The sequence below is a fragment of the Miniopterus natalensis genome, chromosome 10 (genome assembly GCF_054644295.1).
Source record: "Miniopterus natalensis isolate mMinNat1 chromosome 10, mMinNat1.hap1, whole genome shotgun sequence".
NCBI lineage: Eukaryota > Metazoa > Chordata > Mammalia > Chiroptera > Miniopteridae > Miniopterus > Miniopterus natalensis.
This window is the reverse complement of record NC_142090.1, coordinates 10,173,076-10,193,458: the sequence shown is the minus strand read 5'-3', so window position 1 is coordinate 10,193,458 and position 20,383 is coordinate 10,173,076. Positions and strand designations below refer to the sequence as shown.

General features: G+C 40.0%; 1 protein-coding gene across 3 annotated transcripts in view; it reads left to right on the top strand.

Moving 5' to 3' along the window:
* AKR1D1 (aldo-keto reductase family 1 member D1) overlaps window positions 1–18,901 on the top strand; it is a 32,319-nt gene extending 13,418 nt beyond the window's left edge. Inside the window, exons 2-9 of one of the 3 annotated variants that reach the window (XM_016222404.2) lie at window positions 4,169–4,336; window positions 4,917–5,033; window positions 9,966–10,043; window positions 11,789–11,911; window positions 12,761–12,870; window positions 13,648–13,813; window positions 16,343–16,425; window positions 18,859–18,901. In XM_016222404.2, coding sequence (XP_016077890.1) covers window positions 4,169–4,336; window positions 4,917–5,033; window positions 9,966–10,043; window positions 11,789–11,911; window positions 12,761–12,870; window positions 13,648–13,813; window positions 16,343–16,425; window positions 18,859–18,901 — 888 coding nt within the window. The remainder of the gene's footprint in view (window positions 1–4,168; window positions 4,337–4,916; window positions 5,034–9,965; window positions 10,044–11,788; window positions 11,912–12,760; window positions 12,871–13,647; window positions 13,814–16,342; window positions 16,426–18,858) is intronic. The other 2 variants (XM_087821380.1, XM_016222412.2) reach the window with 2 other exon arrangements.
* The last annotated feature ends 1,482 nt before the right edge of the window (window positions 18,902–20,383 follow it).

The following is a 20,383-nucleotide window of genomic DNA, read 5'->3' as shown; positions in this document are numbered from 1 at the left end:
TTGTTCTCTGTATCTCTGAGTCTATATCTGTTTTGTTTGTTCATTTATTTTGTTCTTTATATTCCACATATAAGTGAAATCATATGGTATTTGTCTTTCTCTGTCTGACTTATTTCACTTAGCATAATACCCTTTAGATCCACTCATCCTTTTGCAAATGGTAAAATTTCATTGTTTTTATGGCTGAGTAATATTCCATTGTACATATGTACCTCACCTTCTTTATCCAGTCATTTATTGATGGTCACTTAGGTTCCATATCTTTGCTGTTATAAATAATGCTTCAATGAACATAGGAATACATTAATCCTTTAAATTAATGTTTTGGATTTCTTCAGATACATATCCAGAAATGGAATGGCTGGATCATAAGGTAGTTATATTTTATTATTTTTGAGGAACTTCCACACTGTTATCCATAGTGGCTGCACCAATTTGCAATCCCACCAATAATGCACAAGGGTTTCCTTTATTCCACATCTTTGCCAGCACTTGCTGTTTGTTGATATCTTGATGATTGCCATTCTGACAGGTGCAAGGCGATATTTCATTGTGGTTTTAATTTGCAGTTCTCTAATGATTAGTGAAGTTGAGCATCCTTTCATATATCTATTGGCCATCTGTTTGCTGAGACACACTCTTACATATTTAAAATGTCATCACAGAGCATCATGGTGGAGTATACAGACCCCGTGTATCTCCCCTTCAATCTATAGCTAATCACACATCTATAATACAACAAAAGTTACTCTAGTCAACACACAAGCAAGCTTGAGAGATCCACACAGTGGTACATCTGAAGGAGGGTTTATTGGAATACATAGGGGAGGCAAGATGAGGGAGAAAACAGGGATGGTGCCTAAAGATGTGGTTCCACAGCCACCATGGCTAGCCTGTGGCCTCAGCTAAGGGGTTAGTGGTAGAGGAGTTGGGGTGCAGCCCCCATACTATGGCCCAGTGGAGAGAGTAAGAGGGGTAGAAACAACACCTGAGAACCCACTCACTCCCCTCCTAATTGCAGTAGAGCCTGGTAGCAGATGCAAAGATGTGTCTCTGGTCTCCCAGCTATAGCACAGTGGCACCAGGCAGGGTAGGAGCCAGGTAACAGTACACTGGGCTCACAAACCAAGCTTTCCCCTCGCCCACCACATCCTCGCACCACAGTAGTGGTGCCCCAATACCCAGATGACCAAAACACAGTGGGAACACTCTCTACCCTATCACCCAGGTGGCAACTCTCATGGCCCTAGTGAAGACCCGCCACCTCTAGGGGCAAGTAGAATAGGTAAGAGAAAGCAAAAGCTTGTGCTATAGCACCATCTACCAGTAAACAAAACAAAGACCTCCAATTATCAACCTGCCGAATTGTTAAAATCAGAACAGTACCTAAGTAAGAAAGATATTCGCTACTTCAAATGCTCCAGCAGATGAACAACCCATCGAGCACCATGAGCAATCAAGGTAACAGGGCAACACAGGAGGAAAATGACGATTCTCCAGAAACCAAACTCGAAGTCATGGAAGAGAGTTACCTAAATACTACAGAATTCAAAAGAGCAGCCATGAAGAACCTCGATGATATACGAGAAAACTCAGAAAGGCAGGTCGATGAGCTCAGGAATAAAATTAATGAACAGAAGAAGTAATTTACCAAAGAAATCGAAATGATAAAAACAACCAAACAGAAATTCCGGAGTGGAAGACTACTCAGTAAATGAGGTGAAGAATGCATTAGAAAAGCATGAGAAATAGAGCGGACCACATGGAAAGAGGGTTTGTGAGGTTGAAGATAGAAATCTAGAAACAATTCAGGTGGGAGAGGGGAAAAAACTTAGGCTTTTACAAAATGAAAGAACTGACCAAGGGATCAGAACTGAATCCAGAAATAAATCCACACATATATAGGCAAGTAATTTATGACAAAGGAGCCAAGAACATAGTGTGGTGAAAGGAAAGTCTCTTCAGTAAATGGTGTTGGGTAAACTGGAGAGCCACATGCAAAAGAATGAAACTAGACAACTATCTTACACCATAAACAAAAAGCAACTCAAAATGGATTAAAGAGCTGAATGTAAGACCTGAAACAATAAAATACATAGAAGAAAACACAGGCACTGTGCTTCTGAACATTCATCTTGGTGGTGTTTTTGTGAATTTGACTCCAAAGGCAAGGGAAGCAAAAGTAAAAATAAACAAATGGAACTAATCAAACTAAAAAGCTTCTGCACAGTAATGGAAACCATCAACAACAAAAAGGCAACCAACTGAATGGGAGAAGATATTTGCAAATGATACTTTTGATAAGGGGTTAACATTCAAATATAATAAAAATATATATAAAATATATATAAAAAATTCATATAAGCCAACGAAAACAAAAAACAACAACAAACAATCCAATTTAAAAATTGGCGGAGGATCTGAAGAGACATTTTTTTAAGAAAGACATATAGATGACCAACAGGCATATGAAAAAATGTTCAACATCACTAATTATTAGAGAAATGCAAATCAAAATCACAATGAGATATCATCTCACACCTGTTAGAGTAGCTGTTTTCAAAAAGGCAAGAAATAAGTGTTAAAGAGGGTGTGGAGAAAAGGGAACCCTCATACACTGTTGGAGGGATTGTAAATTGCTGCAGCCACTGTGAAGGCAGTATGGAGTTTCTTCAAAAAATTAAGAATAGAGCTGCCATAGGACCCAGCAATCCCTCTTTGGGGTATTTATCCAAAGAATATAAAAACACTAATTTGAAAAGATGTGTGTACCCCTATGTTCATTGCAGCATTATTTACAGTAGTCAAGATATGGAAACAACCTAAATATCTATCAAAGGATACATGGATCAAGAAGATGTAGTAGATACACACAATGGAATATTAATCAGCCATAAAAAAGATGAAATATTGCCATTTGGGACAACATGGATGAATCTTGAGGGTATTATGCTAAATAAAATAAGTCAGACACAGAAGGGCCAAAACAGCTCATATGTAGACCAACAAAAAAAAAATAATGAACTAACAAAACAAACTCCTAGATACAGACTATAGAATGGTGGTTACCAGAAGGTAAGGTGGCTGAGGGGAGGGCGGGATGGGTAAAGGGGGTCAAATGTGTCATAACGAAAGGAAACTAGACTTCTGGTGGGGAGCACGCAGCAGAGTATACAGATACTGAAATATGTTGTTCACCTGAAATTTATATAACGTTATTGACCAACGTTACCAATAAAAATAAATCAAATGTCATCATAACTAAGGAACAGTAATTTATGTGTATTCTGAAAAGTGGGTAACTCATACCTCAAGTGTTAAGAATTTGCCAGGTGTTTTTTTTCCTGTCAATGTTCAGGGGAGAGGATGTTCTCATTCTTAGGCTTCATGCAGGGTAATAAAATGAACAAAGTTTCGGCTGCCAAATTTGATAAAAATATATCTTGAAAAATCTAGCACACCCCTCAACAACCCTCCCCCCCAGCTTTACTGAGGTACAACTGACATACAAAAAAACCACACAGATTTCAAGTATACAATCAGATGCATCTGGCACTTGTGCGCCCATGAAGCCATCGCCACGATCAAGATGGTGAATGTAGCCATCGCCGCCAAGTTTCCCTGTGTCCCTTTGTGATCCCCTGGAATCCCACATTCACAACTCCCACCCCAGGCGACCACTGACCTGTGTCTGTCACTATAGATTAGTTTTCATTTTCTAGCATTTTATATAGACGGAATCGTAAAGTATTCTTTTTTACATGATATCCATCCATGCTGCTGTATCAATAGTTCATTCCTTTTAATTACTGGATAGTATCCCATTCTGTGGATATATCTCAGTTTATTCACCCAAACCTTTGATTTATAAATGAGTCTTCGTCAATGAACTTGTGCCCTCCCATAGCATGGATACCATGAAATCTCTTGTCACCGGTAAAATCGATCAAGTCACGTTTCCGAAGCCACAAAGCTGAGGGCAGACCTGGGATGGATGGAGTCTCCCACTGAGGGTGGGGCGCTCCCGTCTTCCGATCCCAACAGCATGGAATTGGGAATTTGTCATTTTCACTCTAAAACAATGTACAGCAAGGTGTCCTGATTAATAGTGATTAAAAGGAAAGACTCATTCCTTTTCTCCCAAACCTCAACCCCTTTGTTCCCTCAGACCCCTAAGGGGATGTGTCTGACATCGGTGAAGATAGCCATCGATGTGGGGTACCGGCACATTGACGGGGCCTACATCTACAAGAGCGAGCACGAAGTGGGGCAGGCCATCAGAGAGAAGATAGCGGAAGGAAAGGTGAAGAGAGAGGATATTTTCTACTGTGGAAAGGTGAGAGCTTCCCTTCACCCTTCATCTCCTCCTGTTAATGACGGCAACCATCAAAATGTTCTCGGCACCTATAAGTCTGTTTCTATTTCTGCTTGTTCACTTATTTTGTTTTCTAGATTCCACACATAAGTGGAAGCATGTGGCATTTGTCTTTCTCTATCTGACTTATGTCACCCAGCACAATACCCTGTAGGGTCGGTCCATGTTGTTGCAGATGGCAAGATTTCTTTTTTTTTAATGGCCGAGTCATATTCCATTGTATATATGGGCCACTTCTTTATCCACTCATCTACTGATGGACACTTAGGTTGCTTCCATATCTTGGCTACTGTAAATAATGCTGCAATGAACACAGGGATGCATATTCTGGTACTGTATTCTGATAAAATTATACTCTGAGTGTCAAGAGTTATATCAGCTAATTCTATACTCAGAATAAAACTTCAGCATAAACATATTTTTGTGCAATGAAATGAATGAATAAAATGTGCATGAAGGCCTTGTAAAGAATAAAGAGCTGCATTGTTATTTTTTAAAAATAGTGTGGATGTTAGTTAACCATCCCCTTATATTCTTTCAGCTATGGGCTACAAATCATGAACCAGAGAGGGTCCGCCCATGCCTGGAGAAGACACTTGAGGTCCTGCAGCTAGATTACGTCGATCTTTACATCATTGAAATACCCATGGCATTTAAGGTGAGTTCAGACGCCTAAAGGTTTGGCCTCCGCTCTTTGGCAACCACGAGCCAGCAGCTATGTGCACGAGGCTGGCTCATCACTTAGCATCATAGAGTGTTACCATTTTGTAACTGTAGATCAGACAGCACTGACCTAGCCTAACAAATGCCCAGAAATATTATGTGTAACAGACTCAGGCTTGGTTATCATGTTTCTTGATTCATAACCCAATGCACTTTTTATGATATCACATCTTTACAACTGTAGTTTAAACTCTCTCCATCAAACCATCACATAGTCCCCAAATGGAGGTCCATATTTTCGTTGTCCAGCATCGAGACACACCCTTCTCACTCACATAGTCATGAAAATGTCCCTGCAAGACGTAATGCAAAATAACATACTGAAAACTTACTCACCTTCCACCCCCTCCAAAGAGAAATAACTCAAAGAATGGTCAGGTTTTTTGGAGTCAGCAACAAGATCAGGGCGATAGCCTTTCTTCTAGTTCAAATGCACTTCCTCCTTGAACTTCCCCAATCTATGGACTCAATTTAACCACCACCAACACATCCCATATGCACTGCGGAAGTAAAGTAGCTACATTAAAATTTCACTGAGGGAAGGAGAGACTGAAAATGAAACTGGTCACACGTGCAGGAGGCAAATCAGACCCTGCTGGTCAGGAAGAGCAAGGACTCGGCCATTGCAGTGGCCAGAATTGCTTTACGCAACCAACCTGGCTGCCCCTGTTCTGTTCTCCAGAAGCACCCTCCTTGATGACTCTCCTCTGTGGTTACACCCAAGAGGAACTTCGGGAAAGATTCCCCTTTTGCATCTACTTCATGTAGGTACAGGTTTGCAGGCTTCACAACGGCCTTGGGAATCAAAGGCTCTTATTGCTCAGGTTGGGATTTCACAGACAAGACAATATTCCTTAAAATTCTGCTAGGCTTTCCGTAAATTCACATTCAGTCAAGTCACATTCAGAAAGAATAATTAAAACTAGAGATCTTGCCCAGCTAGGCTTGGCTCAGCGATTGAGCATTGACCTAAGACCCAGGAGGTCACAGTTTGATTCCCGGTCAGGACACATGCCCAGGTTGCTGGCTCAATCTCCAGTAGGGGGCGTGCAGGAGGCAGCTGATCAGTGATGACTTTCTCATCATTGATGTTTCTCTCTCTCTCTCTCTCCTTTCCTCTCTCTGAAATCAATAAAGATATATTTAAAAAACAAACACAAAACTAGAAATCTTATAGGGTCACTTTCTTGTATCTAACCCTCCGCCTATGGTTTCTGCATCTTAGTAAAGGACCCCCTTGTTCTGCTCATCTGCTCAGTCCTCAGCTTAATGGCCCCCATTTGGCTTGAAATAATACAAAACAGGGACGCACAGATAATGTGTTCCTGGCACCCAGTCTGCATCTCATTGGATGGTTCTCTTTGTTGGGGAGGGCATTCATGGCCCGAGATCTTGCCTTCAGAGGATACTGACAAGGATCCTCCCAAAGTTCAATTTTATTTTCCTCTAGGATTCTTACCTTCCTGTCTTGGTTGACACTGACTTTTCTTACTCTAGAAGGCTCAGAGATGAACTTCTGCCATTTGAGAAGGCATCTAAAAGCAGAAAGTGCTTGCTTTAGCAAAATATGCTCTTACCACACGTCTTACATGCCAAGTACCAATAAATGCATTTATCTTTCTTCAGGTCTTGACTGAAGACTGAAAAAATGGCCAACAAACTCTAACACCCAACATTTTTCTACTAAGTCCCCTAAAGCTCCAATCTTAGGAAGCCCATTGTCAGAGTCTTAAGACACAACAAGGCAATAATTTAACCAGATGCCATGCTATTGCATAGCAAGAATAGCCAATTCTCAGCTGGAGAATCCTCACTGTCCACAATCCTGCAATGACTTAGCCAATTCCACATTTTTTGTCCATTACTTGCCATAACTAACACCTTTATATCAGTCAGGACTCTTGTTATAAATGGCAGAAATCCAACTCAGATTGGCTTTAGCAAAAAAGGAACTAAGAATTCCAAGGTTCGACTGTATCTAGAAGTTCAAACTATGTACCTACATCTGGCCCTTTCTCTATCCCTGTGTTCCGGTTGGCTTCATTCTCAAAAATCTGTTTTTATATGATTTCAAAATGCCCATTGACATGCCAAGCCTACCTTATCAATACAACTTAAGAATTCAGAGAAAGAGAGACGACACATTCAACCTCATAGAGAAGGCATAAGGATGGTAGAAAGCAAAAGGACAGATTCCGTTGTACTCATTAATCGGAGGTAACTCAGCAAGCATGGTGGTACAAAGCATGGGCTCCAGAGCCCTGCTGCCTAGTGTGAACCCCAGCTCTGTAATATGTGAGCCAGTTGACTTGGTCAAGTTATCACCTGATCTCTTTACACATCACCTAAACGTGGTGCAGTGGAGTATGGGCTTTGGAGTCACACAGAAGAGGGACTGACTTCCAGCTTTATTACTCACTAGCATAGTCACTTTGATATTTCTGAACTTCAATTTCATTATTGGTAAATTGGAGACAATAATATCTAACTCGCTGAGTGTTGTGAGGAGTCATTAAATTATATATGTGAAATTACTGACACAAGGCCTGACATTTCACAGATAATAAAAGATAATGTTATGAAATGTCCTGGTGGAAATATATATTCCAATATATAGAGGCCCCAGGCAATGAAGTAGCTAACTTGGGCTTAAAATCCATCAGAGCCCGGCCGGGCATGGCTCAGCCGTTGAGTGTCAACCTAGGATCTAGGAGATCGTGGTTCGATTCCCGGTCAGGGCACATGCCCGGGTTGTGGGCTCGATCCCCAGTCGGGGGCTCGCAGGAGATAGCCGATCGATGACCCTCTCATCATTGATGTTTCTCTCTCTGCCTCTCCCTTCCTCTCCCTAAAATCAATAAAGATGTATTTTTTAAAAAGAGAGAGAGAAATACACATATATATTTATAAATAAATAAATAAATAAATAAATAAATAAATAAATAAATAAATGAAAAAATAAAATCCATCAGAACTGGGACCAGATCCTGGGTCCCCTAATGTCAATCCCATATTTGTTCTATACTACACAGCCCCTTCTGCCTTATCCATTTTTTAAAAAAGGTGAATGACATTTTTAAAAGATAAATGAAACTACTGCTGCACAGAAATGAGAATCAATAGCATGGGTTTTTAGAGGGTTGAATTATTGTTTTAATAATGCCTTACCATAGGAGCAGGAGTGGAGGGAAAAGACCATGGGATTATTCGGAGGAGGGATTAGTAAAGTAGGCACAGTGGAAACCTAAGAGGAACATCATAGAAATATCTAGCATGGGTTCAGGGGACTTAATTAAAGGACTTAATTAAAATCTGGGAAAGTAAAAAATATTAAACACAGTCCGTGAGAGAGGCATGAAACCATTCCAGAACAGAAGTAAAACTGAGAAATGCAGAAGGCAAGAAATATGGAGGGAGACTGGAGTGGAAACGTGGGCCGCCAGTGTTGAGACAAAGAGCTTGGAAATCGGAGACAGAAAGGGTCATTAACATGAATGATTACGTGGCATTGTGGAATAAAGAGCCTTTTTCCTGCTCTCAGTGAGACAGGAGGAAACTGAGCCAAAATTGTCTTTGCTGGAGAAAGTGTTATCACCAGGGGAAAGTTTTCTTCAGGTGAGATGGCGGAAGAAAAAAAAAATTTTAATATAATGAATTTTGTCCAGTTGCTTGATTTTCAATAAAAATTTCTATTATCAAGGTCTATAAAGACTTCCGTGCTGCCAACCATATCCAGTAGATACATAATCCTCATATTACTTGATCTCTCTCAACACAGTTGGCAGCTATCTCCTGTACAAATGTTCTTCTTGTGGCTTCTGTGATTTCACCCTCTCAGGATTTTTGGCAGCTTCTACCCTGCCAGCCTCCAAATGCTCTGATGCCCAGTGCCTCTATTCTCAATATTCTTGTCTTACTGAGCCATACTGTCTCTATAGGTGATCTCATATAGGTGCATGGATTGAATACTATTTTATATGCTGAGGACCTCCAAGTTTCATCTGCAGTCAGGACCTCTTTCTGAGCCTCTTTCTGAGATTTCTTTGTTCAATTGCCTCCTCAAAAACCCATTTGAAGATTGGTCATTTCAAACTCAAAATATCCAAAACAAAACTCTTGATTGCTAACCCAACCTCAGGACATTATTACCGCCATACTGCAAGGAGCCTAGGAACCACCTTTCATTTCTCTCTATTCCGTTTTCAAGCCCATAAGAAATGGGTCCCATTTTTAGATAGAGCCAAGAAGGAGAAATCTGAAAGACAACATCCCATACCACAGTTAGCCTTAGTTGGGAAAGGATCACCCAAAAACCAGAGAAGGAAATTTGACACTAGGTAATGTGTGAAGTAGGAAAAAGAAATGCTGAACTCCTGGAGGGCCCAAAAGCCAAAGGAAAAGACCAGTGAGCAAGTCAACCAGACCTGAGAAGTAATATGCCTTGCCGGCCTCAACTTTGGCAAGCAAGGCTAGACTGTCAAACACTGAGTCCCAAAGTCCTAACTCTCAGCCTTTAGTCTTTCTTGATGAGTAATTCTGTCATTAGGAGGGAAGTTCATGGCTTAATAATAATAATAACAATAGTAACCTGTCAATAAATCAAGGGAACATACATGCCAGCATAGGATGAGATCAGTGTGTCACATATTTTGGAAAAATGAAAGAATTTCTGGACAGTCCCACAAAGGTGAGAAATTATAAATTATATAATTTATTATATAATTATATAAACATTTCAATAATCAAGTTTAAATTGCTTTCCCAGGGCTAGGATATATTGACATAATGGCAATCCAAATTCCATAATTTCAATTCCCAGATGTAAATAAAATTAATTGCATATGTTCGTTTTGTTTTTTTTTTCCAGCCTGGAGATGAATTCTATCCTAGAGATGAGAATGGCAAATGGTTATATCACAAGACAAATCTGTGTGCCACTTGGGAGGTAAGTTCAAGTGGGCCTTTTATTCTTTTATTTTAAAAGACTACATTTTTAATATTGTGATCTGATTATTGCTCTTTGACTTATGAAGAGATGCAGCTTTTACTCTCCCATTCTAAACTCCAAAGGCTGGGGATATACCCTAATGAGCATGGTACCTCTTTCTTATGAATGTCCCCCTCGAGGTAACAGCTGAAGATCTGAAGGATGGAGTTGTTTTGAGGGGTGAGGAGGCCACTACTGGTTTTCGGGTGCCTGGGGCTCTCTACCTGAGAAACCAAATACTCACTCCTGAACTCACTGGAGATGACTAGATTTGGAGTCTGGTGTTTCCCTCTAAGGGCCTGCCCGACAGGGTAGCCAGTATCCCCAGGAGAAAAAATGCTCATAGCTCAAAATGACAAGGTATTGATTTCACAGGGAAACAACATATCTCAAGTACAAGTCCCAACATAAACAGAACAGAGGATCAAGAACTTTTAAATTAGCAAATGAATATATTAAAGGAGATAAGAAAAGATATTAGCAATGTGAAACAAGAAAACATTTTTTAAAAACAAGCACAGCAGTTGGGTATCGACCTAGGATCCAGGAGATCGAAGCTCGATTCCCGGTCAGGGCACATGCCCGGGTTGCGGGCTCGATCCCCAGTCAGGGCCGTGCAGGAGGCAGCCGATCAATAACTCTCATCATTGATGTTTCTCTCTCTCTTCCTCTCCCTTCCTCTCTGAAATCAATAAAGACATATTTTTAAAAATAAATAAATAAATAAATAAATAAATAAATAAATAAATAAATTCAGTGATATCAATAAACACAGTGTATATAGATAGTTAAAACAATTCAATTAAAAGGCAGAGGCTTTCGGAATGGGCAAGAAGCAAAACCCCACTATATATTATATATGAGAAACCCATTTTAAATAAAAACATACAAACATGTTTAAAGTCAAAGGTTAAAAAAATATCAAGAGGATAGGAAATCATATACTAGGCCAACAGTAATCAAAAGAAAGCTCGAGTGGCTATCTTAATATCAACAAAGATTTCAGAGCAAAGGTATTAGCAGGGATAAAGAAGTTTGTTTTATAATAAAATCAATCCTAAACATCTATGCACCTAATAACAGGACTCCAAAAATACATGAAGCATAAATGAAGATGGAAACTTACCAAGAAGATATACAATTTGAAACACAAATGTACCCAAAAAAATATCTTCAAAATATGTAAAGCAAAAATTATATAAAAACATATTTTAAAATAGAATACATGAAGACATTGATTATAGTGGGAGATTTCTGACATGTTCCTTAAACTACTGAGAAGCCAGGAAAAGTGAGGCCTAATTTTGTATATAATGTGTGTGTACACACCTACATATATGTATAAGAGAGACTGAGAAACAGAGACAGAGGAGAGAGATTTGCATCCCAAAACAGGAAAATATACGTTTTTACACATATCAGACTCTTCTGAAAATTGATTAGCTACCACACCATAAAGAAAGCCTCAACAAATTCCAAGAAATAAGATCATTATGGACATTACAAAGGAAAGATATGGTATACGACACTCCTCAAACTCAATCACACAATTCCTGCTTGTCACTCCCACTTTTTTCTTTCACAGAACACCCACTGACAGGCCCAGGGACTTCCCTTTTTAAAGAACTTATATTAATCCGATAAACAGTCATCCTTGCTTGTTTTGAGGCCTCTTTCTTGACTCATTGGCGTTTACCCTGCAGGCTTTGGAAGCTTGCAAAGATGCTGGCTTGGTGAAATCTCTTGGCGTCTCCAATTTTAACCGCAGGCAGCTGGAGCTAATACTGAACAAACCAGGACTCAAGTATAAGCCAGTCAGCAACCAGGTACAGATTGACGAGGGCGGGGGGAGACAAGGGATTCCGATCGGTACTTAACCGAAAGAGCCCTGGGCTGGGAGTCGGGAAAAAACTTTACTAGGGGCTATAAACACACAATTCAATAGGCAGATGATGTACTGTGGAATTGTATACCTGAAACCTGTATAATTTTATTAAACAGTGTCATCCCAGTAAATTCAATATAAGAAAAGAAAGAAAAGAAAAGTGTAGGTCAAAACTACCAGAGTGTTTAAGAAGAAACTTTCAAACAATTTTGTTGACACTAATATTTTCAGGGCAAGACTCTTGTCATTAAGATACTGAAAAGGAAAGTAGGCTTACATTTGGTGGTGTAAAGAACTCTCGTCCAAGAAGACAAAGTTCATCTTTAAATTTAGTTTTATACATGCTCTCCCTCCCATGAAAATACTCTTAGATGTTTGATAGCTAGACAGAGGGCTTCTGTAAAATGTCGCTTTGACTTCCTACGACTAAAATCTGAACATTGACACTGTAAGTTTGTTATGGAAATTGTATTTTCTAGAATGTTTACTATAAGTAATTGAGTCTCTTCACTTCAAGTTTTAAACTACGATAGGTACACAAAGCTGAATTTGTTTCCCAATTATTTTAGAATTAACCCACAGATGGTGCCCTCACTAACTTTGTTGTAATTAATCTCACCAATATATAACCAATATAAGTATCCTTGTTAGGAAAAATATTTAGGATTCAGCTCATTATCCAAAATACTTTTAAATAAATTTTATTTAAGAATTTTTAAATAACTTTTTACAATTGCATTCCTCTACGAGGCCTTAATTTTGTGCTCTGCCCTCCAATGCAACCACACAGGTGGAGTGCCATCCATATTTCATCCAGACAAAACTCCTGAAGTTTTGCCAAAAACACGACATTGTCATTGTGGCGTACAGCCCTTTGGGGACCTCTAGGAATCCAGCCTGGTAAGTAATGCTGGAAGCCCCTTCAGGAAGTAGAGTATAAGGCTAGTGTGAATCATTTTATTGAAATGACCCTATTCAGCTATGGGATCTTTAAAAAGTTACTTAACCCCCTCAGGTCATTCTCCATATATCCAAATAGAGCTAATCACACCTTCCTCACTTAGATGTCGTGAGCATTGGTTATAGAATGTGTATGAAATTACTTACCAGTGCCTAAGACACAGAAATGCTACATAAATGTTACTTTGGGTATTATTTGACAGAGTGTTTATGGCCATATTCTGAAATTTGGCAATTTTTTTATCTCTATATTCAATGGTGACAGTTCTACTGTGATGTGGTCCACAGACCATAGCAGACATTTTTCTACTCTAAGATGATTCCAAGAGTTGTACCTCTGTTTATTGCACTTCAGTCTTTCTACCTTCTCACATATGCCTACTTTCAACCCAGTTCTCTCTGTAACACACACCAAATATATGTGTGTGTGTGTGTGTGTGTGTGTGTGTGTGTATATATATATATATATATATATATATATATATATATACACATTATTTACTTTCTGAAAAAGGCAGCTCTATAAATTTGCCTCTCTTGGTCTTCCCACACTAAGAGCAGCTCTTAATTGAAGACTCTGCAGTCAGAGAAATGGGTTACAGGGGACCGGGAATGTCCTGGTAGGTTACCAGGTGAATGGGGAGACAGAGGAGGGCTGATTCACCATTGGTTCTCACTGATCAAGCTAAAGACAGTGCATCTTTTTCTTTTTTTAAGGGTGAATGTATCTCTCCCACCTTTGTTAAAGGATGAGCTTCTAAACTCATTGGGGAAAAAGTACAAGAAGACGGCAGCTCAAGTTGCTTTGCGTTTCAACATCCAGCGCGGGTTGGTTGTCATTCCTAAAAGCTTTAACCCTGAAAGGATCAAAGAAAACTTTCAGGTAAGAGAACGGCTTCTGAAAATGTAAAAAGTAGGGTTATTTTTTTATTTAGAGAATTTCTATTTAGATTCATAAGAAACTTGTAATGCCTTCATGTTTTATTTTATATCAGCTCCCTGACCCACTCTGCCCATATCTGGATTTAATTTTAGCTGAATTTGAGACAGTTCCTAGTACTTTGGGGATTGCCTGGCTGCTTGTCCGTTATAGGAATACTTCTGTAATATTGGGATGCTGTTCCAGACCATACATGTATTGCAATAAAGCAAGTCACACAAATATTTTGCTTTCTTAGTGCTTATAAAATTTATGTTCTCACTACACCGTAGTCTATCAAGTGTGCAATAGCCTTCAGCGAGTCGTAATCTTTTTGCTCGTGGAGGGCCCTGCCTCACTGTTGATGGGCTGCTGGTAGTTGCTGAAGGTTGGGGTGGTTGTGGCGATTTCTTAAAATAAGACAACAATGATGTTTGCCATGTTGATTGACTCCTACCTTTCATAAACAATTTCTCTGTTACATGCGATGCTGTTTGATACCATTTACCCACCAAACTTCTTTCAAAATTGGAGTTAATCCAACAATATTGACAGCATCTTTACCAGAAGGAGGTTTCATCTCAAGAAACCACTTTCTTTCCTCATCCATGAAAAACAACAACTCCTCATTCATTGAAGTTTTATCATGAGGTTGCAGCAATTCAGTCACATCTTCAGGGTCCACGTTTGATTCCGGTTCTCTTGCTGTTTCCACCACATTTGTGATTATTTCCTCCACCGGAGCCTTGAATCCCTGAAAGTTATCCATGAGGGTTCGAATCAGCTTCTTCCAAACGCCTGTTAATGTTGATATTTTGACCTCTGCCCATTAATAGCGAATGTTCTTAAAGGCATCTGGGATGGTGAGGCCTTTCCAGCAGATTTTCAATTTACTTTGCCAGATCAGAGGAATCCCTATCTAAGGCAGCCATAGCCTTATGAAATACATTTCTTAAATAAGAAGACCTGAAAGTCAAAATTACTCCCGGATCCATAAGCTGCAGGATGGGTGTTGTGTCAGCAGGCATAAAAGCACGAAGCTCGTTGTATGTCTCCATCAGAGCTCTTGAGTGACCAGGTGCCTTGGTCAATGAGCAGAAATGTTTTGAAAGAGGCGTTTTTTCTTCTGAGCAGTAGGTGTCAACAGTAGGCTCAAAACACTCAGCAAATCATGTTGTAAACAAATGTGCTGTCATCCCAGCTTTGTTGTCCCAGAGTAGATTTAGCATAATTCTTAAAGCTCTCGTTTTTTCAGAATAGTAAATAAGCATTGGCTTCAGCTTAAATCACCGGCTGCATTAACCCCTAGGAAGAGAGTCATCCCTGTTCCTGGGCTGGAGTCGAGGTCATGTGATGAACATGACAAACATGACTTTTCTTGTTTTGTTCTGTTTTTTTATTTATTATACAATCTCATAAGCTCCATTACTTGGATCCTAAGTAATCAAAGAAAGGGTTCCCTGAAAATAAAAAAGCACTTGGGAGCAATCTGTTGTGGAATAATTAAGTAAATTGTTGTTACATTTATACTATGGATACTGAGGTTAATAATAGATAGTCAGTCTATGTATTTTAACAGAAAAGATCACCAAGACGTATTCTGTGAATGAAAGGAAGCTGCAGAATAATAAAGATGTAATACAATTATTTCATGTTACTCTTACTGTGTGTTGAATGTTTGGAAAGAATATCTGGGAAGAAGAACAGGACTGCGTGGTGGGTAACCACTTTCACTATTTATTCCAAGTGTATCCATGCACTTCTGTAGTGACTCCTTGCTTTACGAAAGACATACACTTACGAATGACTTACGTAATTAAAGATCGCAAATGGTTAAATATGCTAAAATAAAATGTAAGGGATAGAAAGATAAAAAATAAAATAAGAGAAAATAAATTATAAACAGATTGACCAAGTGTTAAAAATATAAATAAGCTAAAATAAAGTATAAAAATGTTAATAAAGGACAATTATAAAACCAGAGTATAAAGTGCACAAGCTAAGAAAAAAATAAAACAATGAAAATATAGTAAGAATTAAAACGTATGAAAAGAGACGTTAAAAATGATGAGAGAAGTGATTAAGAGGAAAAACCAAAGCAAAGTAAAAGTTTTTTGAAAGTACAGAGGCAAATTTACAGACAAGGGGGTATTTTTTAAGTGTAGGAAAGGCTCCAGCACAGAATCAAAAGTTCAGCATCTTCTCCAGAAATAACAGGAATTCTTCATTCTTGGAATTTCGGATGTCCTGAACATAACGTTGTTTCTCAGAATTTGGAATGTCCCCAGCAGAATTGTCTTAAGACAAGGCACAGGTGAGAATTCCTGCTCCACTTGGGTTAGGGGGACCCCCCAGGCCTTGTCCAACTCCTCTTAGACATTTGCAGAGATGTTCCTAAATCTTTGAAGGTTTCCAACTGCTGGCTTCTCTCCCAGACCCCAAGCTTGACCCATTTTCTATCATCATAAATGTCTTTTATTTCTGTTATTTCAGATCTTTGACTTTTCTCTCACTGAAGAAGAAATGAAGAGCATTGAAGCCTTAGATAAAAATGCCCGCCTCGTGGAGCTGCTCATGTGAGTTCTGGGGGATCATGAGTCAGGCCCTACCCAGGGGCGTTGGATTGTCAAGGTCAGAGAGCTCTTGTGAACCCGGACCTATGTCCACAGAAGCACAAGGCTAAAGGCCACTGGGCAGCCTATTCTGAGTATTAAATAGGTCTGGGGAAACCACATTCATTCTAGGAACTCCCTGCAAATCTACATTTTTATTTAAAAGAAGATTTCTGGCATTTATATGCCATCCCGTGACAGGTTAAGGCACAGCAGGCTAAAGACCTTGAGGAGAATTTAGTCAGAGTGTACACACAATACAATACAAATTAATACAATAGGGGCACAATTATTCCAACACATATGGATTTCTTCCTAAAAAATCAAAATGATGCACAAATTAGAGCAAAATTATCAACAAAAATCAATTCCTGGGATAGAGACGTAAGAGTGTAGTAGAAAGAGCACCAAGTTGGGAGCCAAGAAACTAGTTTATTTTATTTTGTTCCATTTTATTTATTTAATTTATTGTTGACACTATTACAGATGTCCCCCACTTCCTCCCCCCTTTACCCACTGCACACAGCCCCCACCCCACCCACCCCTCTGGCCATCACCACACTGTTGTCTGAGTCCATGGCTCTGCATATATGTTCGCTGGCTAATCCCTTCACCTAAAGAAACTAGTTTTAGACGAACACTTGTCTATAGGATTTGAAGTTTCTAGCTGCACCATTCCAGCTCCATCCACCCACAAGCAAAATTCCTTACATTCCTTAAATGTGGTCAGATTCAGCTAATTAGTGAGGCAGCCCTTTATTCCCTAAATACTACAGGTCCTTTAAAATAAAAAGAAAACACACACACATATGTTGTGTACACACACACACACAATTTTTTCTTCTTAATCGCTTTATCAATATTCCCAGTTCTTCAGATCACCTGGACTGTCCCCTGTTGTCAACCCTCTCTTTAAGAGCATTGACCAAAGCTCATTAAAACGGTTCGTATAGTTTGGGCACTTTGGGCCCCGCTTTAGTTCTAGAGTCAGAAACTGCTCTGATTGTGTTAATATCAAACTTCCGAATCCATTTCTGAATGAATGAAACAAATTCCTAATGTGAATTTTCCAGGAGGATAATTATCGACGTAGCCTCAGGAATTAAAGAGTAAACACAAACTTGGAACTAAGAAACACATCACTTGGTTAATGGCTCTTGAAGATAAATGATTTCTATTGACTAAACATCATCAAATGAAGAAGGGATAGTACGATATAGTCAATCCACCAATGTGCCGATTTTTTTTTACAGTTAGTTGGTAACATTATTTGGTTTGACATTTGACATATTTAATACCTAACTCTAGAAATACTGAGAAAATAACTCATTGTACCAGGAATAGAAAAATCAGCAAGGAGAAACAAAAATTAGGTCCCGTGGGTCAAAATGATGTATTATTTAGGCACGCTGGGCCATGATTCTTGGGCGGTTTTTGTTCGTTTGTTTGTTTGTTTGTTTGCTTGTTAATCTTCACCAGAGGATATTTTTTCCATTGCTTTTCAGAGAGAGTGGGAGGGAGGGGGAGAGAGAGAAATAAACAGCAGTACGTAAGTGCCCTTGACCAGGAATCAAACCCGAGACCCCTGGGTGCTCAGGCCAACACTCTAACCACTGAGCCACACTGGCCAGGGCAGATTCTTTTTTGTTTTCCATCCACTTAATCCTTGACTGAATTTCACAGTCTTTTTTTTTTTTTTTTTTAATTTAATTTACATTTTAATTTAAAGCATATAGGACTTGTCAAGAACTTAGTCTATAGTATTTGTAGAGAACTGAGTCTTAGATGTGCCCATCACACACACACACACACACACACACACACACACACACACACACACCCCAGTCCTTTTAAAAACCGTTTCCCCATTGCATTTAACAGATAGGGCCATCATCATCACTGTCACCATTACAGCAGAACCCTCCTTTGCTGGTCCCCACCTTCTAGGCCTCCACCTATCAACTCTCAGGAGGCCTAGTGCGAAAGGCAAGGAGCAGCTAGGCGGAGGGGAGGGTGGCCTGACTGGTGACAGAGCTGTGGAGAGGAGAGGTGCCTGTGGGGCACGGGCGTGGGAGGCCCCCTGCGGCAGGACAGCGGAGGGAGGGAGGAGTTGGAAGGGGCCGCTTCACTCACCCCTGAGTTTTTGTCCTGAGCAAAGCGCTGGTGTGGAGGCAGCCGGCCCCCCCCAGCCCCCCGACACACACACTCAAGCCCAGGTGCCCCCAGGGCTCTAGTAAAGGCGCTGGCTGGATGAAAACCGGCAGGAGGGCGGGAAAGGAACAGGAGGAATGATTAGGAGAGAGAGGGAGCGGCCAGTGGACCTGTCCAAGGATGCCAGGAACTCACAGCTGTGCGACTCTGCGCTGAGATGTCCCCCTTGGGGACTTGTCTTGGCAGGTGGAGAGATCACCCCGAGTACCCATTCAATGAGGAGTACTGACGCCAGAGAGCTCCTGCGCTGACATGTCCCTCCTGTGTGTCCCTCCTGCGCTGACATGTCCCTCCTGTGTGTGCCGGACCTTTGGCTGGGTGCTTCCCCCCGATGAAGGGTGACAGGCTTAACTGCTGGATAATACATGACACTTTGACTTAGCCGTGTTGAAGAAAAAAATGTTTCAATCTATTGAAATAATAGCTGGAACCAATTAAGTGGTGGGCAAAGCCATAATGATTTGGCGGTGGTCTGTTTCCACGCAGTGTGAGTCTGATCCGTCTTTACCCAGCGTTAGGGGTGGGTGGCTGCTACTTCTCTCTTACAGCTTTCAAAGGCCTGAGCTGCAACATGACTAGTGAGCCACACTTGCTCTCTGTCACTCATCGCTCCCTGCGCAATACGGCCACCACTGCGACAGCTTGAGGCTGCCCACATGCACAAGTAAAACCTTGTATTGTAACATGGTCCAAAGGTAGCTATTTGAAAAGAAGGCATTTGAAAAGGAGGCTCTCCGAAATATATTGGAAAGAGAAGCTTTATAAAATTATTATACTTAAGACTTTGAAAGTGTTATTGGGATAATTATGTACATTTCAACACTGCAAGTTCCAAAGATCACTGCTAATTTTACTATACGTACGTTTTTTTTAAGTGAATAGGAAGATTATTATAATTCTGCGATAGAAATATTCCTATTTTCAACTCACCTAAAGCAATATATTTTATTCATTCACATTAGGTCGCTTTCACAGGGCAAGAGAGGTCTTTAACAATTATGTTTTGTCCAAACCAATTGCTTACATATAATCTTCAATGACCTGAAAATACACACTTCTGAGAAATTATTGCTTTAAAAAAATTTCGATCTTTTCATTATTGCCACTAACTTCAATATTAATACCTATAATGGTGTCCCCTGGAAAAAATTTTTTTCACAAAAATTAATAAACGATGATGATTTGCTCTACCACATCGATCTCCATTCTGTTGTGGGGATGGGGGGCTGGTCATCTGAGTGCCATTCAGCTGAAAAATCTTTGATCAAGTTCCTATTGCACATTTAGCACTGGGAAGAGGGGAGAAAAAGAAAGAAATGAAAACGGAAGAACAGAAACCTGAGACCTGATCTCTGTCAAATCCCTTCCAAGTATTTTGAGGGGACTGGGGTGGAAGAGGGACCACACCTGTCAAACTATTTTTTTTAATTCATTTTTAGAGAAAGAGAGAAAAGGAGAGGGAGAGAGAAGTAAAAACATCAAAGTGGGGGCAAAATATCCATCAGCTGCCTCCTGAAGGCCCCCCCACTGGGGATCAAGCCCAAAACCTGAGCTTGTGCCCTGACTGGGAGTCGGACCTCGATCTCCTGGATCCTAGGTCAATGCTCCACCGCTGAGCCACACCAGCCAGGCTGCTCATATATTTTAACTGCTGCTACTTGATAATGCCATATTGAACATGTTCATATTGATATTTCTATACGACTGTTCT